This window comes from Arachis ipaensis, chromosome B1 (assembly GCF_059453495.1).
Source record: "Arachis ipaensis isolate K30076 ecotype BB chromosome B1, ASM5945349v1, whole genome shotgun sequence".
Taxonomy (NCBI): domain Eukaryota; kingdom Viridiplantae; phylum Streptophyta; class Magnoliopsida; order Fabales; family Fabaceae; genus Arachis; species Arachis ipaensis.
Genome location: NC_142436.1, coordinates 10804643 through 10831972, shown reverse-complemented (window position 1 = coordinate 10831972; position 27330 = coordinate 10804643). Strand labels below are relative to the sequence as shown.

General features: G+C 35.4%; 4 protein-coding genes across 4 annotated transcripts; 2 read left to right on the top strand and 2 right to left on the bottom strand.

The window, feature by feature from the left end:
* The first annotated feature begins 6231 nt into the window (after positions 1 to 6231).
* Positions 6232 to 7204, top strand: LOC107645857 (uncharacterized). The gene is made up of 3 exons (XM_016349988.1): positions 6232 to 6573; positions 6692 to 6763; positions 6938 to 7204. Exons 1-3 carry the CDS (start codon positions 6232 to 6234, stop codon positions 7202 to 7204), a joined length of 681 nt encoding a protein of 226 aa, XP_016205474.1.
* Positions 7205 to 8738: 1534 nt separating this feature from the next.
* Positions 8739 to 16106, top strand: LOC107616459 (uncharacterized). Its single transcript, XM_016318418.3, has 4 exons — positions 8739 to 9321; positions 10853 to 11296; positions 13119 to 13443; positions 15627 to 16106. The coding sequence occupies exons 1-4, from the start codon at positions 8881 to 8883 to the stop codon at positions 15758 to 15760; spliced, it is 1344 nt and encodes a 447-aa protein (XP_016173904.1). The 5' UTR covers positions 8739 to 8880; the 3' UTR covers positions 15761 to 16106.
* Positions 16107 to 18660: 2554 nt separating this feature from the next.
* On the bottom strand, positions 18661 to 21071 carry LOC110265153 (uncharacterized). Its single transcript, XM_021107982.2, has 2 exons — positions 19270 to 21071; positions 18661 to 18973 (listed from the first exon to the last, which is right to left on the bottom strand). The coding sequence occupies exons 1-2, from the start codon at positions 21069 to 21071 to the stop codon at positions 18661 to 18663; spliced, it is 2115 nt and encodes a 704-aa protein (XP_020963641.2).
* A 624-nt stretch (positions 21072 to 21695) lies between these two features.
* LOC148575697 (uncharacterized) lies at positions 21696 to 24823 on the bottom strand. The gene is made up of 3 exons (XM_088502503.1): positions 24779 to 24823; positions 23377 to 24187; positions 21696 to 23245 (listed from the first exon to the last, which is right to left on the bottom strand). The coding sequence occupies exons 1-3, from the start codon at positions 24821 to 24823 to the stop codon at positions 21696 to 21698; spliced, it is 2406 nt and encodes an 801-aa protein (XP_088358629.1).
* Between the last annotated feature and the right edge of the window lie 2507 nt (positions 24824 to 27330).

Genomic DNA, 27330 nt, shown 5'->3' with positions numbered 1-27330 from the left:
ATGGAGGGAATTGAAAAACAATTCGGGCTTGGATCGAGTTCTTCTCAAGTTCAGCCCGTTGGTGCCTTGTCTTGTTTCTTGGAAGACTTTTTGCTTGAGATGGATGACTTGGGCTTGTCTTTATTTTCACTTACCATTCAGCCCATTGGCATATATCTTTTGTTTGATGTTGGGCTGCTGCAACACTTGTTTTTAGCCTGCATCACTTATCAAAAATAATCAAAACTAATTGGGTGATTAGCCCACTAATCAAATGTTTGTCATCATCAATTTTATTAATTAATTTCTTAACTCAACACTTCGACATTTGAAAACTCATTATCTCTGCCGAGAAAGGGTCCGTCCTTTTTTTTGTAGACTTTGGTGGGATGATCTCCAGGGCCGTGTTTGTCTCAGAATGGTGTTTGCTTTCAGGACTCTCCTTGTCGGCTTTCTTTTTCTCTCCATCTTCTTTACTCCCACTTACATTGCTGGCTAAAAGGTCAGTTATCTTTTTCACTTCCGCTTGGCGGTGTTCATAGCCACCAACCCAGCATGAGTCGGAGTTGGAGGAGGTGGTGGCACGACATCTTCTTCAGCCATGATTGTCTTCCTACAAAAGAAAGATAAGTGGTAATCGTGGGGTTATAAGTAGTATTTGGCCCCAAGGTTGGCGTCAAATGTTCGATTCAGGAATCCTGCTCTCCGAAGTATAACTTGTTGGCACCGAAAAGTGCTTCCTTATTCTTCCACCTGGGAGATGCTGTGGATTACTTAGAAGTCTAATCTGCGTGTAGAACTTGCAAAAAGAACTCCGATGCTCAAATCAATATCAATTTTCAGAATATCTTAATTAAAGCTATTTAATTTTGGTAGTCTGTGTAATTCTCATTTGTCTTCGATAGCTCTGATCATCTCCTATTTATTATTGCCAAGTGTTAACCGACCTGTAGATACTTTGGCCGAGATTCGCACAGGAACTATTGAGGTGTCAGACAGTTACTTCATGAGATTAGGTTTAAATATTTCGTAAATCGATTTTGAGGTATAACGTATATCCGAGTTATTAAGGTACGGATCAGATTTTAACTTAAATTTTCTAATTTTTAGGCTTATTGTATTTGTAATTTAAATGCAGTATAAGAATGTAGAAACATTAAATCTGAGGATGTGTTTGTTTCAATTATTTAGCTGAATTTTAATAAAAAAAAAAAAATACTGAATAAAAACTTGTTTCATTCATTACGTAATTGTATTGATAAAAAAAAAATAAAATTGAAATATAGTTACATAACATTATATCCTTCCTTTCATAATCTACCAACATGACGCAAAAACAAAACTATACATGTGGTCTAACTCGAGGTGAGTTATCAAGTCCCAACATAAAATTTAATGCATTATTATTAGTAGTATAAAAATATTTTATATAAATATTTAATTATATATTATCATATATTAGCACAATATTTTTATTTTTTACATTTACCTTTTAAAATCACGATAAAAAAAATACTTTCATTAGCTAGATGATAAACAATGTATTAAAATTATGAGTGATGCCCCTAAACAAATTGGTCTAATAAAATAAATTAATAAATTAGTGTCTGATCTTTTAGAATTTTAAATAAATTAATTTTTAATAAAATAAAATGACAAATGAATCTCTAACATTTTTTGAAAAATGACAAACTAATCTTTAATAATTTAATATTTTTTCTAAAAAAATAATATAATTAAGGGATTAGATTAAATTGGTTGAAAATTTAAAAGATAAAAGACTAATTTATTTATCCATTTATTTTATTGAACACTAATTTATCTAATATTTTAAAAGATTAAGAACTATTAAGATATTGAACTAATTTAAAGTATCACTCTAAAAGTAAGTTCATCTAATATTTATATAATTAGCTTTGTTGGAGTAGTAGATTATTGTCAAGATGAATTGAACTTCTACGTACCTATTTCCTAAGTAAGAATTATAAGTTAATTAAAGACAGGATTGAATCTAAAGCATATGATATCATGATGTAGTAATAATAAATCCTGCTAGCAGACAATAATAATCTGTGTTTTTGGTCAGCACAACCACTTTGGAACCAGCTGTGTTGACCACCGCAAAACGATTCTTACGTGGCACCATTGCTACTTAATCATTTGTATTAATAAATAATAATCATTGAAGGAATGGCTCCAAAAGAAGCAAATCTTGCAAATGAGGTTAAGCCAAGTTTCGGTTCACTGGATTTTATTTTTATTTATTGCTTTGTGACTTCATGGTTTCCATAAACAAACAAGGAGAAAGGAATCAATCTGCAAACGCCAGGGGATTTCTGTGTTGTCATTATTATTCTTATTAGGTTTGAATCAACCTTAAAATATTTGGTTCTAAAAATTGAAAAGTTTCGGTTTTAACTACCAAAAAAACTAAAAAACAGAAATATATATATATTATAATACTAAAACCAATAAAAAATATAAAATAAAAATTTATTTGCTTATTATTATTATTTTAGTTTAATTTTTTACAGTATTCTCTAACCTAATAATAGACTAAAAATTAATTTGTTGCGAATTAAAATTTTACTTAAAAATTTGCTATTAAATAATAAATTATTATATGTATAAAATAAAATTTAAACTGACATTTATTTAAATAAATTAAGAGAATCTAGGTTGTAAAGAAAGAAGAGTACGAAAAAAAAAAAAAAAAAGACTCAGAAACAACGTATTATGTTTGAACAATTATTTAATTAATGTAACATTTATATTTATATTTTCTTTGGTTTAATATTTTTTGAAGTTTATATTTTGTTTGTGGTTGATTTTTATGATATTGTCAAAAGGATTAAATTTAATCCCTTGAAGACTTAGACTTTGCACTCTTTGAAAGAATCGAGATTTTCGCTTCTAGAAAAAACTTGTTTTAACAAATTAGTAATCTAATTCAGTAGATAAATTCAAATTGATTTTGGTTATCATTGTTATCATATATAATAACTTAGAATTTTGCTAACATAGTTACATGTAATATTTTTGTATTAAAGTGGTTGGGTGCCTTGCCTTGCATTGGTTCCCCTCTGATCTATCCGACCCATGTGAACAGTGCCGTCGCCAGCTGGTTCTGGTGTGGTTTTTCTCTAAACACAATTTGTGGTATCGCGGTGATTGAGGCAAATAATAATAATGCAATGCTTCATACAAATCCATGAATCCATCACACCATTGGTGGGCAAGTTGGTGAGTGAGTTTGACATATTTTAAAAATAAAAGAAGGAAAAAAAAAAGAAAAAGGAATCGTTGAAGATGATTTTATAGAAAAATATTCAGTAAGAGTAAGTATTTATGCTTTTTTGTCAAAAAATAAATACTTTGGGAACTTTTGTTATATTGAAATAAATTTTCTTCTATAAGTAAGAAAAGAAAATAAAAATAGGATGTTGATGTTGAAAAGACATTAATGAAGTGCATGCTTCTTAATTCTTATGGTGAAAATAAATTTTAGGCAAAAAGTGTTTTCGACGAAAGAAGGAAGGTACATATATTTAGTCTTGGTTTCGATGGGTTTATTTGATTGAAATTTTTTTTATCAAAAATAAATTATTTTTATTAAAAAAATAAAAATAAAAATATTTTTAATATTTATAATTATTTTTAAAAATTTATTTAAATATAAAATAATTTTTGTCAATTCAATTTTTTTTTAAAAAAATAAAAAATATAATATTATTTTCCAAAGCCGAGCTAAATCTATTATTAAAGCTGAATGACATTTAGTCACCAAAAAAAAAAAAAGCTGAATGACATTTGAAGAAACTAGATGCCAAATTGGATGTGTCAGGGATGGAAGTCGTTAGGTGAAGTTATTGAACAAGGTTTGGATAAACACCTTGAAGACACGTAGCACAACTAACGAATGAAATGTTGGTTATCACTCATGCCAAAAGAAAAGCAAGGACTCCAATAAGTACTTAGGACAGTTATATTTGAAATTTAATTTCTATTGGGACATATAATTATAATTTTTTTGAAATTTAATTATTTTATTGATATTTATAGTTTCATTCATTTGTAATTAAATTTTTATATTTTTTTTAATTAAATTTTTATAAAGGAATTTTTTTATTCAAACTGATGATGAGACTCTGAGTCTCTTATTAATCACTACTTGTTACAATTATATTATTCACATAGGTCATTAGATGATGAAGTTCTGAGTCTCTTATTCATCACTACTTGTTATAATTATATCATCTATATAAGTCATTAGATAAGTTATGTTGCGGGTTTATGTCAGGTGTCTGTCTGCTTCTTCGGAAATTTTAATGAGGTACTACATATCGAAAAGCGTAAAGGAGCTAGTAGTGTACCGGTATCAGCGGAAGAGTTTAAAAATTGGGTACAGAATATGCAGTTGGTGGATCTGCCTCTGAATGATAGAAAGTTCATGTGGTTCAGGGGACGATCTTGCAGTTGGATTGATAGGGTTTTGGTCAATATAGAGTGGGTTGAGGAATTTCTGGATGTTCGACTAAAAGGTGGGCCTAGAGGGCTGTCAGACCACTGTCCGTTGATTGTGGAGGATAAGAGAGTTGGTGATAGGCCATGTCCGTTCAGAAGTCTAGATTCCTGGTTTACGCATGAGGGTTTCCTGGGTATGGTTAAGAATGAGTGGAGAAATTTGGGAAAGGCTCAGTTCACTAGTAAGTTAAAGGCTTTAACGGGTCCTCTACGTCTATGGCACAAGAACAATTTTGGGGGCATGGATAAGAGGTTGAAGACGATTGAGGAGGAGATTACGAAACTGGATAGTATGGTGAGTGATGGGTACAATTTGAACTTCATCAAACGATGCTGGGAGGATATTGGCCAGGAGTTCACTGCAGTAGTGATGGATTTCATCCAAAGTGCTAAGTTACCAAATGATGCAAATGTCACGTGGGTGATGCTAGCTCCGAAGTTTGTGGGTGCTAAAGAGATTAAGGACTTCAGACCTATTAGCATGGTGGGGTGTATGTACAAGGTGATTTCCAAGGTCTTAGTGCGGCGAATGAGAACAGTAATGCCGGATTTGGTAGGAGAGACACAGAGTGCTTTTGTTAAGGGTAGGAAGATACATGACGGCGCCCTCATTACTTGTGAGATAGTTTAATAGATCAAGACGAGAAGAAAGCAGGCGGCAATCATAAAACTAGACTTTCAGAAAGCCTATGATAGAGTGAGATGGAGCTTTGTGGATCTGGTACTTCAGAAGATGGGGTTCGGGCAGAGGTGAAAAAATTGGGTGAAAGAGTGTGTCAGTACGGCCTCTATGTCTATACTGGTGAATGGTTCACCTTCCAAGGCTTTTAAAATGGAGAGGGGTTTAAGACAAGGGGATCCACTTTCTCCTTTGTTGTTTGTGCTCGTGGTTGATGTATTACATAGAATGTTGGGGGAAGCTGTTAGGAATGGGCGCATAGCTCCATTGCTGGTCGGTATTGAATTGTCCCATCTACAGTTCGCAGATGATACTATCTTGTTTTGCCCTTCGGAGACAGAAACAATTGTGAATTATAAGAGGCTGCTGCGCTGTTTTGAGTTGATGTCTGGTTTGAGCATCAATTTTGATAAGTCGAACTTGATCCCAGTTAATTGTGATCAGGAGTGGGTAGAGCATGTCTGTGGTATTCTGGGGTGTAATCAAGCGGCGCTACCGATTCGATACCTCGGTATTTCATTGGGAGCAAACCCTCGATTAGTGAAAACTTGGAAGCCGATCATAGACAAAGTGGAAGAGAAGCTCAGCCTGTGGAAAGCAAAGGTATTAAACAAAGCAGGTAAACTAGTTCTTATTAAATCAGTCTTGAATAGCGTGCCGGTTTATTACCTCAGTCTGTACAAGATGCCAAAGGCGGTTGCTAACAAGCTCATTGCACTTCAGAGAAGCTTTTTGTGGTGTAAGGACGATGGTACTCATGGTATACCCCTAGTGAAGTGGGAGGTGGTCCAGGCCCCAAAAAAAGTTGGAGGATTGGGGGTGGGAGATGCAGTAATCAGGAACACAGCGCTGTTGTTCAAATGGTGGTGGCGTTTCTCAAAGGAGGATTGCCCATTGTGGAAGAAGGTAGTGTGTTCCTGTAATAATTTAACCCCTAATGCTATGCTATCTACTCAGACTCTCCCAGTGAAAGGGGCCCATGGAAAGACATATGTTAGTTAAATATAGCAGAACAACAGGTGAAAGAAAAACTTATTAGTGGTCTGGCGATGGAAGTAGGGAATGGAAGACGGACGCGGTTTCGGGAAGATAATTGGGTGCAAGGTGGTCCTCTTAAAGCAAGTTTTCCAAGGCTCTTCTCTATTTCAAACCAACAAGGATCAGTGATAAGGGACTGTGGGTTTTGGGATGGAGTAGAGTGGATTTGGAACTTCTCATGGAGGAGAGAGTTGTTCCAATGGGAGATGGAGTTAATTCATCAGCTTCATGAGAGGTTAAGGCCAGTGGCACTATCAACAAGGATCAGTGATAGGGGACTGTGGGTTTTGGGATGGAGTAGAGTGGATTTGGAACTTCTCATGGAGGAGAGAGTTGTTCCAATGGGAGATGGAGTTAATTCATCAGCTTCATGAGAGGTTAAGGCCAGTGGCACTATCAGCTGGCAGAGAGGATAATATTGTGTGGAAATTTGATAATAAAGAAATTTTTTCTACTAACTCTTTTCTGCAGGTGTTGCAAGCGGAGACTCTCTCGGAAGAGATTACGAGCTACAATTTCACTAGATCAATTTGGGGAGGAGTGGTACCTTCGATGATTGAGCTTTTTGGCTGATTCGTTCTAATTGGCAGGGTAAACACTAAAAAAAGGTTGAGTAGACTAGGCGTGCTTCATCAAAATGATACTTTATGCTCCCTGTGTAAAAAGAAATTGGAATATGTGCACCATTTGTTCCTTGGGTGTGAGTTTACGTGGCAGATATGGGGCGCTTGGCTCAGACACTTTGATAGACCGTGGGCGGTCCCAGGAACCATGAAAGGACTTTTTGAGAGTTGGCTTGGCATACAGAACAGAAAGAAGGAGGAGCGGCTGTTATTAGTTAGTTTCTTTGCAGTGATTTGGAATATCTTGATGGAGAGAAATGATAGAATCTTCAATAACAGAGAAGCAGGTGTTGAGCACATTCAAGAAAGGACGTTTTTGAGCTATAAAGAGTGGTCTGGTATTGATCCTTTTGGTTGTTGATAGCTCTGTCGGAGATGACCGATGTTCATCTTTATATATTTTATTTTACTTTATTTCTGTTATATTACTTTCTTGCTCCACTCCAATGTATTGAGCTTTCTTTGTTTCAAAAAAAATAAAAAAGTCACAGATTTATATGTTAATTTCACAGATTTAAAATATTATGTAATTCAATAATATTATTGTCTGAGATAAATTTTTACCAGTAATTAAGACGAAAAAAAAAAAAAGAGAGCCATCATCACTGTCAGAAAAAATTCAATAATAACATCATTTTAGATTAGTATTATGCAAACAATTCACCGATAAAAATAGTGTTAGAAATAAAAATCCACTGATAAATCATTACCAGTAATATTTATACAATTAGCGCTTATTTACAGATAAATTCAACGATAATAAAATTATGGTCGGATTTTTTTTTACGTTTTCACTGATAATTTCGACAATTTTCAACGTCTTTTATATAGGGTAAAAATTTATTCAAAAAAAATATTTTTTTTTTTACATTTATAAAATTGAAACCCACCACCATTGATTATAAAACTTAATATCTTATCACCTTAACTAAATCTATATTTATCAATATGAATAGAATATACTACAAAAAGTATTACCAAAAGATCAAAACACAAAAAATAACATAAAAAAATTAAAAAACATAACTAAATATTATACTTTTATATTCCCATAAAAGATTTTTAAAATTAAATTTTGATGTAACTTTTTATAAGTTTAATTAAAAAATATATATTTCTCTTTATTAAAATTTAATAATTTTATGTATTTTGTTTCATAATTGTTTGACTTTTGTGAATGGTAAAAAATCTTATAAAAAGATAAAAAAAAAATTGAAATTGAATTTTACTATAACTTTTTGTATTCTCCTTTTACATAATTATCAAAATATTTTTATAATTTTAAATAAAATATACAAGTCATTTGTTAAATACAAAATTGTTTATCACTTATTAAAATATATTATTTTTGTTATTTTGTGAAGTTTTAAATATGTTTAGTTAGAGACATTTTTGTCTGTTTGATCTTTTAGAAATAATTTTACAAGCACCTAAAGTCCTAAAATCTTTTAGAGGCATTTTTATAGTTATTTACTCATATTATAATAAAATAATATTACATGACTAATAAATATTATTATTTTTTGGTTAATAATAATTTATAATTATATTAATAAATATTTTATATATAAAAATATATAATTTACACGTATATTTATTAAAAATTTGACAGACGTAAATTAATACATACTGTTTGTACTTAAATTTTTTTAAAATTTATACATATAAATTAATAAAATTTATTTATTAAAAATAATTTAATATTTATACCGACTAAATAATGACAAAAAAAATACTTAAAATGACTGATTCTAATAAGAATTTCTCCTATACAATATTGATTATTTTCAAATTATAACACATAAATTTAGAAAAAGAAAATAAAATTAATAGACACGCTAATGAGTAATCACAACTGACAAGTATATATAAGTTCCAGACAGGAAAGGCCGAAAATAAGTTCCAGGAGTTAGATTGCCATCCTAATAAATCGGAAATTAAACCCATTCTCGATCCAAATTAAACAAAACCATCTCTTCTAACTTCTAAATTCTAGTTAATCTTCCTCCACCACTATCGATCACCTCCCCGGTGGCCATGGCGGATAGCACCACCACCATCACCGATGCCGATAATTCTTCTTCCAACAAGGAACCCCTCCTGGACCGGAGGAAACAATACAACCGCTGCGTCTCCAACGTGAACGACGAGTTCCGCACGTTCCGCTCCTACCTCCGGTGGATGTGCATGGACCAGTCGAACAACTTCACGGCGGCGCTGTCGTGGCTGGTGTTCCTCCTCTTCACGGTGGCCGTACCCGCCGCGTCACACTTCCTGCTGTCCTGCCCTTCCTGTGACTCCCACCACTCCCGCTCTTACGACAGCGTCGTGCAGGTCTCACTGAGCGGCATGGCGGCGGTTTCGTTCCTCTGCCTCACCGGGTTCGTTAAACAGTACGGACTCAGAAGGTTCCTTTTCTTTGATAAGCTCCGCGATGAGAGCGAAACCGTTAGGAATAACTACATGTTCGAACTTAATGTATGTTTCTCTCCCTCTCTCTTTTCCATTATTGCATTTTTTTTTAAAGAAAGAGCTCAGCACAATAAGACAGAGCATTTTGGATCCGTTTCAAATTGATCTGTCATTCATTCATTCACTTTCTTTCTCTAATTAGCGTGTTTATGTTTGTTTAGACATATTAATCCAATTAGAAGATAGTCGCAGTTAAGACTCTTCTACTCTGAGAGCACCTAAGAATAACTTCTCTAACGCATGAGTGCTATTTTTAACATTTCTTAGCGTGAGATTCTTGCTAATTTTGCGCTGTAATGTTGCTAAAGTCAGAGAACCATCTAGAAAGGCAGAACCCCATTTATAGTTAGTAGTAATGCAATTTCGTAAATCTTTTTTTGTATTTTTAATTGTCAATAATATTGGTAAAGGTTTAACTTAGACGGAGACATGATGAAGTGAAGAAAACTATAGCTTTAGTTTAATTTAACTTAAGTTCCAAAGAATATTAGCTAGATTACTACTGTATTACAAAAGGAAACAGCTGGAAATTTCTAAAGCGATTGAAAAAGATTGAGATAGCTCACAGTAGAAACCTTAATCCGTAATTATATGTATCTTGTTTTGACTTTGTAGTAGTATTTTTCAATCATTTGTTTTTGTAGAATGTGTCATATTTGTCAACTTTTTGGTTGTTATAAATTTATAATGAGTAAGAGCACGCTTTAAAGACTCACTTTGTCATTTAAGTATTAGATGATGAAACCTCCGGGAAAAATAAACAACACAAAGGAAAACACCTATGGAAGCTATAAAATAGGTGAAAAATGTTGAATTTAAAAAATATATATTTAATGCATATTTTAAAAATATTTAGATTTTTCTTTGTTTCTTCATAAATAATAATTTATAAATATATTTTAAATATAAATGAATAAATGAACAATTATGAACATTTTTGAAGGACGTATTATTACATACAGTCCTTTTTTCATTTTTCCATGTCCGTTATCCAAGTTTTAGTCATCATGATTAGCTCAGAGAATAAAAATATGAATGATAAGGATACTCTAAAATTAATTATCAAAAGTGTAAAATACATATAGAATATAAATATATATTAAAAATAAATTAAATTATTTATATTTATATGTAAATATATTAACAATTAATTTTAATAATTAATTTTAATGTATAAATAGTATTTTTTTTTAAAATATTGATCACCGCATTTACCGGAGAAGACACAGATGCCTCATCATTATGAAGAATTCAAGATCACACTACGCTAGAACAATCCATAGTGGTTCTTACTGTTCATTTATTCAAACTAGAAACATGCTATGAAAAACTAAGCATATGCTCTCTAATAATTTAAATAAACATTCTGACGAATTACGGACATATTCTCTAGCACTAATTATAAAAACACTAATTAGATGTGTGTGTATGATAGGAGAATTAGGAGAAATTTTAAGTGAGTAATATTTTTCTTATTTTTACCTCATATTTAAATTAAAATTAACTAATTTTCTTAAATTTGTGTTAACAAACACAGAGGTCACTGAAGATCATATCGGTATTTGTTGTGCCGTGCTTCGCTGCGGAGAGTGCATACAAGATATGGTGGTACGCATCAGCATCGTCACAGATACCCTTCTTTGGTTACATCACTGGTACAGTGGGGTGCATATTAGAACTCTGCTCCTGGCTGTACCGAACCACCGTAATATTTCTCGTGTGCATTCTGTTCCGTCTGATCTGCTACCTCCAGATCCTACGGCTGAAGGACTTTGCCACGGTGTTCCACGTGGACTCGGACGTGGCTACTGTGCTCTCGGAGCACTTGAGGATCAGGAGGCACCTGCGAATCATCAGCCACAGGTACCGCGCGTTCATTATACTCGCTATCGTATTGGTCACTGGAAGCCAGTTCATGTGTCTTCTTGTCACTACCAAAGCCAGAAATCAAGTCAATATCTACAAAGCCGGTGAGCTTGCGGTATGTATGCACTTTTGTTTGTTACCCCTTTTCTTACTCTTTCTGTTTTATTTATTTATGAATAAATTAATTTTTAAGCTCGAAAACAAGAATTTAATTTTTGATAAATAGTTTTATATCTGCGTCTAATTATGTAATAATTATTAAAAATCACTATCTTATAAGTTGATTCATCTAAAAAAATAAATTTAAATAAACACGTACGTAAAATGTTTAATGCTATTAGTGAATTAAAATTAAATTTTAAAAACAATTTACAAGTTACAAATTTAGAATGATAGATAAATAATTACATGCAATTATTTTTATCTAAAAGTGATAGTTAAAAATTATTAAATAATTTAATATATTTAACTAAATTATTATATAACAATTTTTAACTATAAAAAATTTCTCCCATCAGCAAATAGAAAAAAAAGCAAATTAGTTGTGAATTTGATTCTCGTCTCTTTTATACCAAAATATGCACCTAGGAATATCTTTTGGTAAAATCGTAAAATTACCACCAAAAAATATTTTAGTGTAGACGAAAATGTCTTTAATTTTTATTATCGATAAAAATATTTTTAAATTAGTTTTAAATATGATAAAAATGTCCTCTGAATTTTCATTACCTAAGACATTTTAGTTTACATGAGTATATTTTTATCACATTTTTAATTAATTTAAAAATATTTTTATCGATAATAAAATAATTCGAATGTATTTTTAATGGTTTATCAATAAAATTATATTGAAAAGAATGTTAAACTAATGGATAGTGGTTGAACAAATTTGATTATTTGTACATCTCACAGCTAACGTAAACTTCAACCGTGGGTTATATCTATAGGAGAAAATTTCTATAGTTTCAATTTAATATTGTTGATTAGGTAATCAAAGTTATTTCCAAACTTTTACGGTATGCCTTCTGTTTAATGAGTGTAAGACAAATTAAAAAAAGCAGAATTCTTTAAATTAAATAACCACCAAAGATGAATATAGTTTGGTTTCTTCCTCTACTTTCTAATCTTCCTCGTCCAGACGTCCATCATTCTCTTTCAATTTTATCTTAATTCTTATTATCATTTTTTAAACAAGATTTGGTTTACTATCTTAATTAAATTATTTAATGGTGAAAACTTAAGTGCAGTCGACTTCACGTGAAGTTGATACTTGAGAGCCGTTAAATGATTTTATTGATTTGGCTAAATTTTCATCTAACAACTCTCACGTATCAACATCACGTAAAGTCGACTTCACCTTAATTTTCACCTTATTTGATGAATAATTTTAAGGATGCGCACTTGTGGACCCCGATTATTAGCTGTACATACTACATAGTAGTATATTACATACACATTGATTTCATTTGAATTATAAATTATTCTATATATAAGAATAAGTGTTCGTGGTCGAGATCATAGTAATTTTATTTAAATGAAGACGTGGTCGTTATTTTGTGCAATTGTGTTGCCTCCATGTTCCTTTTATTCGTCGTGCTAGATCTTGTTCTTCATGATTGTCCATTACAAAACTGGGAAAAATAACAAATGATGACAACACTAAAATAAACAGGGGTAAAATATTTTATGATATTTTCTTTTTGGGTGTAGATTTATTATTTTTCGTAAGTATAGTTTAAAACGATAATAAATAATAAATTATGTTGAAATACATAAACTTAAAGTAATCTACATTAACCAATGATATGTGATATTAAATTTGATATTCTTTAATTTGTAATATTTGTATGAATTTCTCTCGCAATCAATATGATACATGATAAAACATATGATAAATTAGTATTACATTTATTTTTTATTTTATTTTAATGGCGCAGTTGTGTTCCGTTACACTTCTTGCTGCATTGTGCATATTGTTACGTAGTGCAACAAAGATCACACACAGAGCACAGGCGATCACAGGGCTGGCTGCCAAGTGGCACGTTTGTGCGACGTTGGATTCGTTCGACGGAGCAGGCGCCGGTGATGGACTAGTGGCAGCGGCTGAGAGTTCCACAGAGAGAATTTTCCCTCACGTTGGTACGGATGGAGATTCATCAGATACTGATGATGGTGGTGACGAAGAAGATGACATTAATTCTACCAAGTTAATTCCGTCTTATGCTTACAGCACTATTTCATATCAAAAGAGACAAGCTCTTGGTATGTTCTCTTAATCTCTTTGCTATATATTGCACTGCCCCTTTTTACAGTACATTGAATTTTATACTACTCCTAACAATATGTAATTAATGTTTAAATTCGAAAAAAAAAATTGCATGCTTACTTTTTTTTTTTAATAAAATATACATTTTTTATAATTTTTAAAATTTTTTTAATTTATTTTAAATCTTTTGTGGTAACTATCATTAATTTTGTCTATTTTTTAAGAAAAAATAAATTATTTTTTTATAAAATACCTTTTAACAAAAATTTAATTTTTTGCAATTATTTTTTTACTAAAATATTCTTTAACAGATTATTTTTTTAGTGACTAAATTATATTTTTACCAAAATATCCTTTAAAATATTTTTTAATAATTAAATTATTTTTTATTAAGATACCCTTTAATAATTTTAGTTATTAAATTATAATTTTACCAAAACTTTTTTTAACAATAATTTTTTTTTGTGTATTTTACTGTTAGTCTCATAAGATCAATGCATATTATTAAACATAGTTTTACAAGTTTGGCTTAATATTTTTTTATATTTTTCTATTAATCTCATAGGAAAGAATTTTTTTATTTAATGTTAAAATAATATGCATTGATATCACAATTTTAATCACTAAAAAAATAATATTGAAGGGTATCTTAGTAAAAAAATAATTTAATCATTACAAAATATTTTAAAAGATATTTTGGTAAAAATACAATTTAAATACTAGAAAAATAATTTGTTAAAAGATATTTTGGTTCACAAAATTTAATCACAAAAAATAAAATTTTTTCTAAAGGACATTTTTATAAAAAATAATTTACTTTTCTCAAAAAATGGGTAAAGTTGATATTAATTAATACAAAAATTTTAAAATGAGTTAAAGAAGAAATTTTTTTTAATTTATAAGAGAAAAAAGTATATATTTTAAAAATAGAGAGGATGAGAGTATCATTTTAGCATCTAATCAGAAGGTGAGTGAAATTTTTTCTTAAATAATTTATTTAATTTGTCCTAGTAATTTTTTTTATTACTCCTTGTAAAATTAAAAGCTTTTCATTTTGGTTTCTACTATTAGATTTTTTTTTGTTAAATATTGATATGAGATGTTATTTACATTAATATTTAACATATTACATAAATATTTAAACTACAATCATATTAAGTGTATATTAAAATTAGTCACTAAAATCAGTTATCAGTATAAAACAGATATTAGAATATAAAATATATAGTAAAAATAAATTTAACTACACATATATTTATACACATATATTTACTAATAATAGGAATTAAAATAAAAACTTTTAAAATTAATATGGACTAAAATAAACAAAAAAAAAAGAAATAATTATAGGATCCAATCTTAAAAAATATATATTTTATAAGAATTCAAAACTTATTTAACAAAAACAATAATAATAATATATTTTGTCAAAAAAAAAATCTTGGAGAAATGAAAAATGTAAAAGTCGTGGTATCAGATTCATGATGTGTAAGTATTTTGTTGATTCGCCTTTTATACTTTGAACGTTTAACAAGTTAATAATCTTTGAGTGCATTTAATTTATTTATTTATCACATGCACAACCAAGGTAGACGGCAGTAAAATATAAGCATAAAAAAGATTATGATCTAATATCTATCATAATGTATGATTTCTTTATTGAACTTGACTAATCATCAATTATCAATTCAGATCCAACATAAGTTTATCCTTTAAAGAACAGCTCATCGTCCTTTCCCTTATTCTTCAAGCTTGGACCAATTTTTTTATTAGAACACAGATCTGATCAATGATTAAGCTGTATATATTCTTTATTATGTACCCAACAAATTCTCATATATATAATGTCTCTAAAATCATTTATTGTTTCTTTTTAATAAGCATTATATTTGTCATCATGACTGCTCATGAATAATAATAATAATAATAATAATAATAATAATAATAAGTAGGAAAAGTATAGATAGACAATAAAAATACTAAACAATGTGAATAATGGGTATATTGGATGTTCAATTCACTAAGTATGCAAATCGTTATCCTAATATTAAGATTTAGGTAGATGATTTGGGGGTGTAGTGTGTTTTTACTTTATTGAGCCAATTTTAGAGCCTATTATTTATATTATTCATAAAAGTCATTGTCTAAATAATAATAATAATGTTGGTTATTTTTGCAGTGAATTATTTTGAGAACAATGGAGCAGGGATTACGATGTTCGGAGTGATGTTAGATAGGGGCACGCTTAACACCATATTCGGTATTGAGATGTCGCTGGTTCTTTGGTTGCTTGGCAAAACCATTTTTCTCTAACTCACTTTAATTGCTAAATAAAATAATAAGAATGAATTGTTCGAATGAGTTGTTTATATAGCATTTTTCTGAACGAAAGAAACCAATTTGGTTTATTTATAGTTCATGAATAACCTACTTTCTTTGCTCTGCTTCTCCTCTCGCTGGCGGCTACAGGCTCCTCACGGCTTAAATTGGAAGAGATTATTTCAATAGGTTTCAAATTTTGATGTGAAGTCTTTTTTTTTTATTAGTAATTTTATTTAAATGTTTTCTTTCATGTTTTCCGAGTATTATTCTCTCTATCCACGACTTCTTGTAATTATATGTTCCTCTATTAAATTTTTATTTCGTGAGCTTTACCACATTTTAATGCTACTTTGAGTTGCGTTGCATTGTTTTCTAGTCTCGCAAAGAATTTTTTTTTAAAATAAATAAATAAAAGAACAAACTCTGTAGAATGGTTGCTAACTTGCTATTTTGGTGAGGCAATTTGAAAGAAGGAAAACCAAAAGGAGGTTTACAAATAAACATGGATATCGAGAGCTAAAAATTACCAATGGAAGCAACCTCATTCTTGTGACTCTATTGGCTTCACGATGCACAAGAAACACTGGAACTTAGCAACTTAACAAGATCAAAGCACGAGATGCTTGAGAATCAAGCTCAATAATAACATTGTGATAAGAAAACTTACTATTTGATTACTAAAGGCCTAAATGCAAGAACTCCAATTATACATTTTTCTAACTCAACCTGTTCGACCAGGACTTACAATGTGATCTGCAGCAGGTCAGGTTGAGCTACATGTTTAGGCCTAACTTAACTCGACCTACTCGAACCTTTTATATGTTATAGTATGTAGTTAAAAATTAGTATATATGTATAATGAAATGAATGGTGGATGAAACCCACATCTCCTCCCTCTAATAATTTCATCAAAGCACTTAACACCAACCACTTTAATTGATACTAATAACACTTTTTTTTATTTCATAAATATACTTGAGATAAATAATACATAGATTTTATTAGAAATTTGTTGCTTTTAATATAGACTTAATTTTGTATTTTCTATTTTATTAGTATATTTATGTAATATAAAATAATTGAAGTGTTTGATTGAAAAAAAAAAAAAGAAAAAGATTTTGTTACGGTAGAATCGGGTAAAAATTTTATGATGTGGATAGTGTTAGAATTAATAGATTCTCAAACTACAAATAGAATATAGTTGAATTTTAAAAATATTTTAGACTTGTAGATAGAATTAGAATGGAAACTAAATCTTACAGTATCTTATTCATTGTCAGACCCTAGGTGGGTGGTTTCTTTTTTTTTTTTTTTTGGTAACTTAGGTGGGTGGTTTCTAATACCCTCCACTTCATTCTTCAAGCCCATCTCTTTTTTTTACCTAACTTTTTAAGACTCCACCTCACAAACTCACCCTTAACCACAAACACCAGGAGGCTTTGACAACTTTACCCATTAACTATAGCAAAAAGTTTTCCTTTCTTAACAGCATCCAGCTACGGAGGAAACAATTGTGCTGACTAGGCTTTTATTTTATAATCTTTTTAGATAAAAGAAGACCTACATCAATCAAAAGAACTCAGAACTATTGCAAATGTCAAGCCACAAATGTTGATAAGTGATCACAACAGTTGCCAAAAACAACATCAAGTTCCATCGCAGTTGAAGATTGTTGAATATCAGATTAGAGATACAGGTTTTATATAAGTTATTCTGTTTTGATATAGTTTCCATCTTTAGATATCTGATTCTGTTGTATCTCCTAGTATTAAGGGATCTGATTCTGTTGTATCTCCTAGTATTAATGGATTTTATTTCTATACCTATGTATATATATATTGACGCTGAGAGATGATTCTCTTAAGAAATTCATCCAAAACACAATCTTTGTCTCACTCCATTCGTGTATTTTAAGTTGGTATCAGAGCTTGGTACTTGAGAAACTCATCATAATCATTGCGAGAGACAAATATCCCATGTGGTTGTGCGGCGGAGTGAACATCAGATGGCTCATTAGTTTGGACAACATTAGCTACCTTGGTAGGACGACCATGGAGAGCATAACATTTATCCTGAGTATGACCAATCCTATGGCAATAGGTACAACTAAGGCGAGTACGATTACCACGACCATTACCACGACCCCCACGGCCGCCGCGAGTGGGCACTTGAAAGGACACTTGAGAAGAAGATTGGGATGCCAATGCAATTTGGTCGAAAGTATGGGTCTCAAGAGAGGGGCCGGATTGCAAGAGTCGTGCAAATACGTCTTGAAGGGAAGGAACGGGTGAGGTGCCCAATATTTGTTGCCGAAGAGATTCAAGTTCAGCTGGCAACCCAAGTAACGTAAGTACCAAAAACAGCTTTCCCTGTTGAGCATGATGGTCATCAGCATTAGACACATAGGGAATGAGAGTCGAAAACTCTTCCTTGACAGCTTCCACAGCCCCAACATAAGATTCCATATCAGTTCCTTAAAGTTGTAAACTACACAGCTTCTTAGCAACATGGCAAAGTCTTGCAATGTCATTAGTATATAAAGCTTTAGCACGATCCCACACCTTCTTACAAGTTTTATAAGCCCGAAACATAGTCAGCTTTGGTGGATCAATGGTCTGCCACATAAGGTTACATAGCTGGGCATCAATCTTCTTCCAAGTGGTTTTGTCAGCGGCGCGAACATCATCAACAGATTTAGTAAGGTGGTCTTCATAGCCTTGGCCCATGAACTAAAGTTCCATAGAATCAGCCCAAGAAAGGTAATTTTTGGCACCCATCAATTTTTCAGAGGTCATTGTAGCGGTTTCAGAAACGACAGATGTTAGAACAGCCGATTTGCCACCATTGGAGTTGGTGTCGGGGATTACCTCAGAAGACATGATGGCAGACACTCAGAAACGGCTGGAAAACACCTGCAGAAGGGAAGCGAGGGCCGGAAAAAGCCTGGGATGCGGAGCGTGACGTTCACGCGCGTCCGGAGCGGAGGCGCGTGAGGACCACGCGCAGGAGAAGGGGCGGCGCGTGTCGGCGCATGCGGCGGTTGACGGCGGTGAAATTTGGGGGACAGGACGAACTTGGCTTTCCGGTTCTGATTCTGGGGTTGCTTCGGAGTGGGTCTGATGTTTAACAAGGTTTTGGCCGGAAAACAGTTTCTGACGAAGAGACACAACTGATAGTGTCAGCTGGTGGGAAAAGGGAACACGGCTGAAAGATTGCAGCCGGAAAAGAAGAAAAAACAAATAGAAACCAAGCTTCAAAGTAGGCATCTACTCCCATTGCTTCGGTGGCCCACTCTGGTAATTCTGTTGCTTGTATCTCTCATTCCTCTTCTCTTGGACCATGGGTCCTTGACTCAGGTGCTTCTGATCACATTTCTGGTACTTCTTCTGTCCTCTCTAAACTTGAACACCCTGCATTTCTTCCTTCTATCACTTTGGTTGATGGTTCTAAAATTGGTGCTAAGGGAATAGCTTCTTCTGTTCGTCTGAGGACCAAGTCACCTTCCGTGAACGTCCTCGGCAGTACCCTCTTGTTGTGTTTTCTTTCGATTATTTGTTTTACTGCTCTGTCTAATGGCTGCTAGCTCCCTGGTTTCCTCGGCCAGATCAAGTTCGGCATTCCTTGCCTGCAAGTTGTGTTGTTCGTCGTATAGCTCGGTTCTCAGGGTGGGGATTCCGACTTCAATGGGGATTAGTGCTTCGGACCCATAGACTAGTTTGAAAGGTGTTTCGCCCGTAGTTGTCTGTATTGTTGTGTTGTATCCCCACAATATTTCTGGGATCAGTTCCGCCCATTCTCCTTTTGCATCATTTAGTTTTTTCTTTATTGCCTGCAATATTACTCGGTTAGCAGCCTTGGCCTGCCCATTGGTTTGTGGGTGCTCGACCGAGCTAAAATGATGCTTGATGTAAAAATTTTTTAGAAATGAGCCGAGTTTATTATCTGTAAACTGCCTACCATTATCAGATATGATCTCCCTAGGTATTCCAAATCGGCATATAATGTTTTTCCATATAAATGATCGTACCTTTTCGGCTGTTATCCGTGCTAATGGTTGCGCCTCTATCCATTTTGAGAAATAATCGATTGCTACTAAAAGAAAGTTGACCTGGCCCGGCGCTATTGGGAATGGACCGAGGATATCGAGCCCCCATCTGTGGAATGGCCAGCTTACCTCCATGCTATGTAGTAGCTCGGCTGGCTTTGAGGAAATGGCTGCATGTTTCTGACAGTTGTCACATGTTTTGACTTTTGTTATGCAATCCCTTTTTATGGTTGGCCAGTAATACCCGGTTCGGACGATCTTAGCTGCCAATGCTCGTCCCCCGATGTGGTTTCCACAGACTCCCTCGTGGACTTCGTCCATTACTTCTTTTGCTTCGTCTTTGCTTAAGCATTTTAGCAGGGGTTGTGAGAGCCCTCGTCTATATAGTTTTCCTTCTATGCTTGTGTAAAGGCTGGCCTTTCGTCTGAAGTGCTGGGGTTTGAGCTCGTCTCTTGGTATAGCGCCTGTATTAATGTATTCAAGGAAAAGAGTCCTCCAATCATGGAGGCGGTTAATGTTCGTCACATGTAATAAATCAGTGCTCGGCTTTTTTAGTGAGAGTTGTGTTAGTGTGGATGTTTGTGTGTCTGCCCTAGTGGCTGCGAGCTTGGATAGTACATCCGCTCTCACATTTTTTTCTCTATAAACATGCAGTATGCTAAATGCATCGAATTTTGAAATAAGATCCTTCGCTATGAGCCAGTATTGCTCTAGCAAGGGATCTTTTACCTGAAATTCTCCTCGGATTTGTTGGACCACGAGGAGGGAGTCGCAATGTGTTGTCAAGCTTCGTACTTGGAGGCTCAAGGCGAGTTTGAGTCCTGCAATGAGGACTTCATATTCGGCTTGGTTGTTGCTTGCTGGGAAGTGGAACTGGAGTGCTTGTTCCGCTATTACTTTGTCTCCCTCCTTGAGGATTACCCCTGCTCCACTTCCTTCTCGGCTTGATGCTCCGTCAACATGTAGTTCCCAAGACTTGTCGTGTTCATTAGTCGTTAGTTCTGAGATGAAGTCGGCCAGCACTTGTGCCTTGAGTGCCGACCTAGGTTGGAACTGGATGTCGAACTCTGAAAGTTTAATGGACCATTTGGTGAGGCGTCCGGCCAGTTCTGGCTTCGTCAGTATCTGTCTTAGTGGTTGGTTTGTCCTCACTATGATTGTGTGGCTTTGGAAGTAGTGTCTAAGTCTCCTTGCTGTGATTATTAGTGCTAGTGCGAGTTGTTCTATCTTCGGATATCGTTGCTCTGTTGGTTGCATGACTCTGCTGACGAAGTACACTGGCTGTTGTGTTTTACCTGTCTCGCGTACAAGGGCCGAGCTTATAGAATAATTTGAAACAGACAAGTATAAATATAATGGTTTACCGTTTTCTGGTCTTTGCAGCACGGGTGGTGTTGATAGGATCACTTTAAGCTCGGAGAAAGCTTTCTCGCCTTCTTCTGTTCAGTGAAACTTTTTGTTCTTCGATATTGTTTGGAAAAGGTGATATGCTCGATTTGATGTCGCGGGTAAAAATCGAGATAACGCCGCTATCCTTCCTGCCAATTGTTGCACTTCTTTTATTGTTTTAGGGCTCGTCATATTGAGTACTGCCGAACACTTTTCAGGGTTTGCCTCGATTCCTCGTGAGGTAAGCATGAATCCGAGAAACTTTCCTCCCTTTACCCCAAAAGCACACTTTTCTGGGTTTAGTCTCATATTATAAGCTCGGATTTGTTCGAATATTTCGCCGAGGTCTTCACAATGTGATTTTTCTTTTCTGGTCTTGGCGACCATGTCATCTACGTAGATTTCCATGTTGCGTCCTATTTGGTGATGGAAGACTTTGTCCATTAAGCGTTGATAGGTTGCACCTGCATTCTTTAAGCCAAATGGCATTACTCAGTAACAAAAGTTTCCATGCTCGGTTATAAATGCTGTTTTGCTTTGGTCTTCAGGATGCATGAGTATCTGATTATACCCAGAGTATGCATCCATGAAGCTTAAGCTTTCGAAACCTGATGCGTTGTCGACAAGCTTGTCAATGCATGGTAAAGGGTAGGCATCTTTAGGGCATGCTTTATTTAAATCTGTAAAATCGACGCACATGCGCCATTTACCTGAGCTTTTTCTTACCATTACCACATTTGAGAGCCACGTGGTGAAACGGATCTCCCTGATGAAATTGGCTTGTAAGAGTTTACTGGTTTCTTCTAGGGCTGCTTTTGATTTCTCTGCTCCTAGGTTTCTTTTCCTCTGAGCTATAGGTTGGCTTGATAGGTTGGTGGCGAGTTTGTGACAGATGACGTCTGGATTTATTCCTGGCATGTCCGATGGAGTCCAAGCGAACAGGTCAGAGTTGGCTTGTAGTAACTTGATGAGATCTGCCCTGTCTTGCCCTTGCAGTGCTTGACCAATGTATGTTACTTGTTCTGACTTTGACGTCAGTTGGATTTTCTGAAGTTCGTCTGTTGGTTGGGGTCTTTCCTGCGCGTCTCCCCGGGGGTCAAGCTCGGCTAGGGATAGGACTTCCTCTCTAGTTTGTACTGCTTTGACCTCGTGTTGCTTCTGTCTCGTGTCCGACCTTTTTAGGCTAGAGTTGTAGCATTGCCGAGCTTGTTGTCGGTCTGAGTGGATCGTTGCTATCCTGCCGTTCTGTGCCTGAAACTTAACATATAGATGAAAAGTTGATATCACTGCTCTGAACATGTTCAGAGCAGGTCTTCCGAGAATAATATTATAGGGACTAATGCAGTCAACTATCAGGTATTGTATATCAAGGGTTCGGGATAACGGATTTTCACCTATTGTCGTTTTTAGCCATACATACCCCTTTATCGGTACCCTTTCTCCGGAGAACCCCACTAGTTCTCCAGATGAGGGTTGTATTATTTTTTCAGATAAGTTCATTTTTAAGAAGGTAGAATAAAAGAGAACGTCTGTGCTGCTACCTGGGTCTAAAAGGACTTTTCTTACCAATAGATCGCCTGTCTGGATGGAGATAACCACTGGATCGTCTAGGTGTGGGGCGGTCGAGCATATGTCTGTTTTGTTGAAAGTGATTTCTAGATCTGGTGTCTCCTGATTGTTTAGTGGTGCTGTTCCTTCGATGGCCAGCATAGCTCGGTAACTGCGTTTCCTTGCCGATATTGTTTCGCCGTCTCCGGCGAATCCTCCGGATATGCAGTTTATGACTGCTTTGGGTTGGTTACCATTTGACCATTTGTTAGTTTCTTTGTTGACTGAGGTCGGTTGTCGTTCTTCCTTGTCTCTATCATCCTCTTTATGTTTCCTTCCTTCAATGTACTTGTCTAGTAGGCCTTGTCGAGCAAGTCTCTCCAAGAGGTCTTTGGCTATTATGCATTCGTCGGTCGTGTGTCCGTATTTCTGGTGGAAAGCACAGTGTTTGCTTTTGTCTACGAACCTCTGGTCTTGATAGCTACCTGCTCTTGCTGGAGGTTTTATGAATTTGGCATTGAGTATTTCTTTGATTATCTTTTCTCTTCTCGTGTTGAATCTGGTGTAATTGTCGAATTTCGGAGTAAGTTTGAATTGCTTGCCTAGGTCTTTGTTGTGAGGCGACCTTGGTGTTCGGTCCTCTTCTCTCTGGGTCTTCTTTCCGTTTTGTTGGCCTCCCGCAGTTCTTCAATTTCCATTTGTCCGGCCGCCCTCTCCCTGAACTCCTCCAATGTCCGCGGTTTGGTGATCGCGATTGTTTCCCTAAACTTTCCAGGTCGGAGGCCGGCCTTAAGTGCGTGTAAGTGGACAGCGGGGTCCAGGTCAGGTATCTCCATTGTCGCCTCTGCGAATCTGGTCAGATAGTCCTTCAAACTCTCCTGAGGACCTTGGCGAATTGTGCCAAGATAATCCGATTCGTGGACGTATATTCGTGCCGCAGCAAAATAGTCAATGAAAGACTTTGACAATTCTTCGAAAGAGGAAATCGAACCTGCAGGTAATTTCGAAAACCAAAGTAAAGCGGCTCCGTCAAGGTAAGTCGGGAAAGCTCTACAAAGTACAGGTTCATTGTTAGGGCCGTTAAAAAACATCATAGACTGAAATTTCTTAATGTGAGCCCGGGGGTCACCAATCCCCTTATAGGGCTCAAGTGAGGAGGGTAGTGTGAAGTGTTTTGGCATTTGGAAATTTGTGATTTCCTCAGAGAAGGGATTATCCAACGTCAGTCTCTCCTTCGGGGGGTTGGCGATTAATAGGTCAGCCACACCCTGGGATGAGCTTTTGGGATTGCCTTCATCCCGTTTGTTGGCGCTATTTTGTGCCGACAGCTCGGCCAGTCTCTTGACCTCTGCTTGAAGTTCGGCCATCTGGGCCATAAGTTCGGCCTGCGTGAGCTGGTGGACTCCGTTGTCGGCCATGTCTGGATATCGTGTGATCTGAAAAAGAAAATTCAAATGGTAGAAATATAAAGGAAAAAGGTGGGGTCAGTTTTATCGGGCCCCACGGTGGGCGCCAAATGTTCCGTCCGAACGATCCGAGGTGTGTGCTTGCCCTTGAGAACTATTCAGCCTGGGCGGACTTATACGTCGGCCAGGGTTGTCGTAGTAAATGATCCTTGGATACCTCTGAAACACGGCGGCGGGAGCACCTGCAAAAAGCACTCCGACGCTCAAGTAAGAATATGAGTTTTTTTAGAGAAAGAAAGTATAATGAATAAGAGTAAAAAACTGTGACCTCTCGATGGGTTATGTTCTCTGTGTTTTATAGGCGAGTGAGGTGGAGTGGCTCCGATATTTATGATCGGAGTGGTTATTAGCATCTTTCTGTTGTGAGGAGTTACCGCCTATCTTGTTTAGTGGATTCTGTTGTTATAGATCATGGTTTGGAAGATAAGGCTGACTCAGTCAGAAGCTACTGTTGCCGAGATTTTAGGTCGGTTTTGGTACTGAGTGGTACACGTCACCTTTGAAATCTGTTCTTTACATGCCCAATTGTCCTTTCAATTTGATTTCTATTAACCAACTTACTTGTTCTCTCAATTGTTCTGTTACCTTTTTTGCTGACTCTGTCATTGTGCAGGATCGAGGGATGGGACAGACGATTGGTACAGGATGTGAGTCTCAAGGACTGTATCGACTTGCCTTACCCACTACTACTGTGTCTTCTGTTGCTGCTGTTGAGTCTTCGGACGTGGTCCATTGTCGCCTGGGACATCCCAGCCTCTCGAAGTTACAAGCTATGGTCCCAAGTTTATCTCGTCTTACTACCTTAGAGTGCCAAACTTGTCATTTAGGTAAACATGTTCGTAGTTCTTTTTCAAGTCGTGTCAATACACGAGCTGCGTCTCCTTTTTCTGTTATTCATTCTGATGTATGGGGACCTAGTCGGGTTACTTCTCATTCTGGTTTTCGTTATTTTGTCACCTTTATTGATGACTTTTCTCGTTGCACTTGGTTATATTTAATGAAGGACAGATCTGAATTATTTGTACATTTCAAGTCTTTCTGTTCTGAAATTCAAAACCAATTCAAAACTTCAATTAAAATTTTACAAAGTGATAATGCTCGTGAGTATTTTTTAGCACCCTTTTCATCTTACTTGTCCTCCCAAGGTATTCTACATCAGTCTTCTTGTCCTCATACCCCTCAACAGAATGGTGTGGCTGAGCGTAAACATCGTCACTTGATTGAAACTGCTCGCACTCTTCTTCTCCATACTCATGTTCCCCTTAAGTTTTGGGGTGAGGCTGTTCTGACTGCATGTTATTTAATTAATCGTATGCCTTCTTCTGTTTTGCAAAATCAAGTTCCTCATTCCATTTTATTTCCTCATGAGCACATTTTTTCTCTTCCACTACGAGTCTTTGGTTGTACTTGTTTCATCCATGATCTTACCCCAGGCAAAGACAAGTTAACTGCTCGCTCTATCAAATGTGTTTTCTTAGGGTACACTTGATTTCAAAAGGGTTATCGTTGTTATTCTCCAGCTCTTAATCGTTTCTTCGTGTCTGCCGATGTCACTTTTCTTGAGAATACCCTTTTTTTCTCTGCACCCGACATCACTTCACCTTCCATTACGGAGGTGCTTCCTGTTCCTTACTTAGATGGGCCTCCTATTCCCACAAAGCCTCTCCAGGTTTATCATCGCCACCCACGGCCTGCAGTCCAAGATAACTCATCTCCTGAACCTGTGGCTGAACCGTCCTTGGATTCTTCTTCGGGAATTAGCAGTAGTCCTCCTATTGCTCTCAGACAAGGTACTCGTTCCACCCGTAATCCTAATCCTATTTATAAATTTCTTAGTTTCCATCGTTTATCATCTTCGCACTATGCTTTTACCTCCTCTTTGTCTTCTGTTTCTATACCCAAAACAACAGCAGAAGCTCTTTCACATCCAGGGTGGCGCTAGGCTATGATTGAGGAGATGTCTGCCTTACATTCTACTGGTACTTGGGATCTTGTTCCATTGCCACCGGACAAATCTACTGTGGGTTGTCGTTGGATCTATACTATTAAGGTCGGCTCAGACGGAACCATTGATCGATTAAAAGCCCGCCTTGTGGCTAAGGGCTACACTCAAATATTTGGTTTGGACTATGGTGATACCTTCTCTCCTGTTGCGAAGATGGCCTCTGTTCGTCATTTTCTTTCTATGGCTGCCATTCGCCATTGGCCACTTCATCAACTTGATATTAAAAATGCTTTCTTACATGGTGATCTCAAGGAGGAAGTATACATGGAGCAACCTCCCGGGTTTGTTGCTCAGGGAGAGTCTTCCGGCTTAGTATGTCATTTACGCCGATCTTTATATGGCTTGAAACAATCCACTCGAGCTTGGTTTGGTCGCTTTAGTGCTGTTGTTTCTAAATTTGGCATGATTCAGAGTGAAGCAGATCATTCAGTTTTCTCCCGTCATTCTTCCTCCATGACCTCCAAATATCTGGTTGTTTATGTGGATGATATTGTCATTATTGGAGATGATCATGAGGGAATCACTCAGTTAAAACAGCACTTGTTTGATCACTTTCATACTAAGGATATGGGGAAGTTAAAATATTTTCTAGGAATTGAAGTGGCACAATCTAATGCTGGGATCTGTATTTCACAGAGAAAATATGCTTTGGATATTCTTGAAGAAACTGAAATGTTGGATTCTAGACCTGTAGATACACCAATGGATCCCAACACAAAACTTAGTCCAGATCAAGGAGAACCTCTTGCAAATCCTGGTAGATATCGCAGATTAATTGGCCGATTGAATTATTTGACAGTCACTCGGCCAGATATTTCATTTGCCACAAGTATCCTAAGTCAGTTTCTTGACTCCCCATGCGATAGTCATTGGGACGCAGCTGTTAGAGTCCTTAGATATATCAAAGGTGCTCCAGGAAAAGGTTTGTTGTATGAAGATAAAGGACATAACCAGATTGTTGGGTATACTGATGCAGATTGGGCAGGATCTCCATCTGATAGACGTTCTACATCTGGTTATTGTGTTTTTATTGGTGGAAACTTGATATCTTGGAAGAGTAAGAAGCAAAATGTTGTAGCAAGATCTAGTGCGGAAGCTGAATATAGAG

What these genes read in the sequence shown, in the direction of transcription:
- LOC107645857 (XM_016349988.1), top strand. Translation starts at nt 6,232, where the DNA reads ATGGAAGTAGGGAATGGAAGACGGACGCGGTTTCGGGAAGATAATTGG. An exon ending in TTGTTCCAATGGGAGATGGA is followed by an intron (nt 6,574 to 6,691) that starts GTTAATTCATCA and finishes TCTTTTCTGCAG; the next exon opens with GTGTTGCAAGCGGAGACTCT. An exon ending in GATCAATTTGGGGAGGAGTG is followed by an intron (nt 6,764 to 6,937) that starts GTACCTTCGATG and finishes TTTACGTGGCAG; the next exon opens with ATATGGGGCGCTTGGCTCAG.
- LOC107616459 (XM_016318418.3), top strand. Translation starts at nt 8,881, where the DNA reads ATGGCGGATAGCACCACCACCATCACCGATGCCGATAATTCTTCTTCC. An exon ending in ACTACATGTTCGAACTTAAT is followed by an intron (nt 9,322 to 10,852) that starts GTATGTTTCTCT and finishes TAACAAACACAG; the next exon opens with AGGTCACTGAAGATCATATC. An exon ending in ACAAAGCCGGTGAGCTTGCG is followed by an intron (nt 11,297 to 13,118) that starts GTATGTATGCAC and finishes TTAATGGCGCAG; the next exon opens with TTGTGTTCCGTTACACTTCT.
- LOC110265153 (XM_021107982.2), bottom strand. Translation starts at nt 21,071, where the DNA reads ATGCAACCAACAGAGCAACGATATCCGAAGATAGAACAACTCGCACTA. An exon ending in GCCGAGGACGTTCACGGAAG is followed by an intron (nt 18,974 to 19,269) that starts GTGACTTGGTCC and finishes GCAATCTTTCAG; the next exon opens with CCGTGTTCCCTTTTCCCACC.
- LOC148575697 (XM_088502503.1), bottom strand. Translation starts at nt 24,823, where the DNA reads ATGACAGAGTCAGCAAAAAAGGTAACAGAACAATTGAGAGAACAA. An exon ending in CAGAACAATTGAGAGAACAA is followed by an intron (nt 24,188 to 24,778) that starts GTAAGTTGGTTA and finishes TTTCTTTTTCAG; the next exon opens with ATCACACGATATCCAGACAT. An exon ending in GAAGAGGACCGAACACCAAG is followed by an intron (nt 23,246 to 23,376) that starts GTCGCCTCACAA and finishes TAAAACCTCCAG; the next exon opens with CAAGAGCAGGTAGCTATCAA.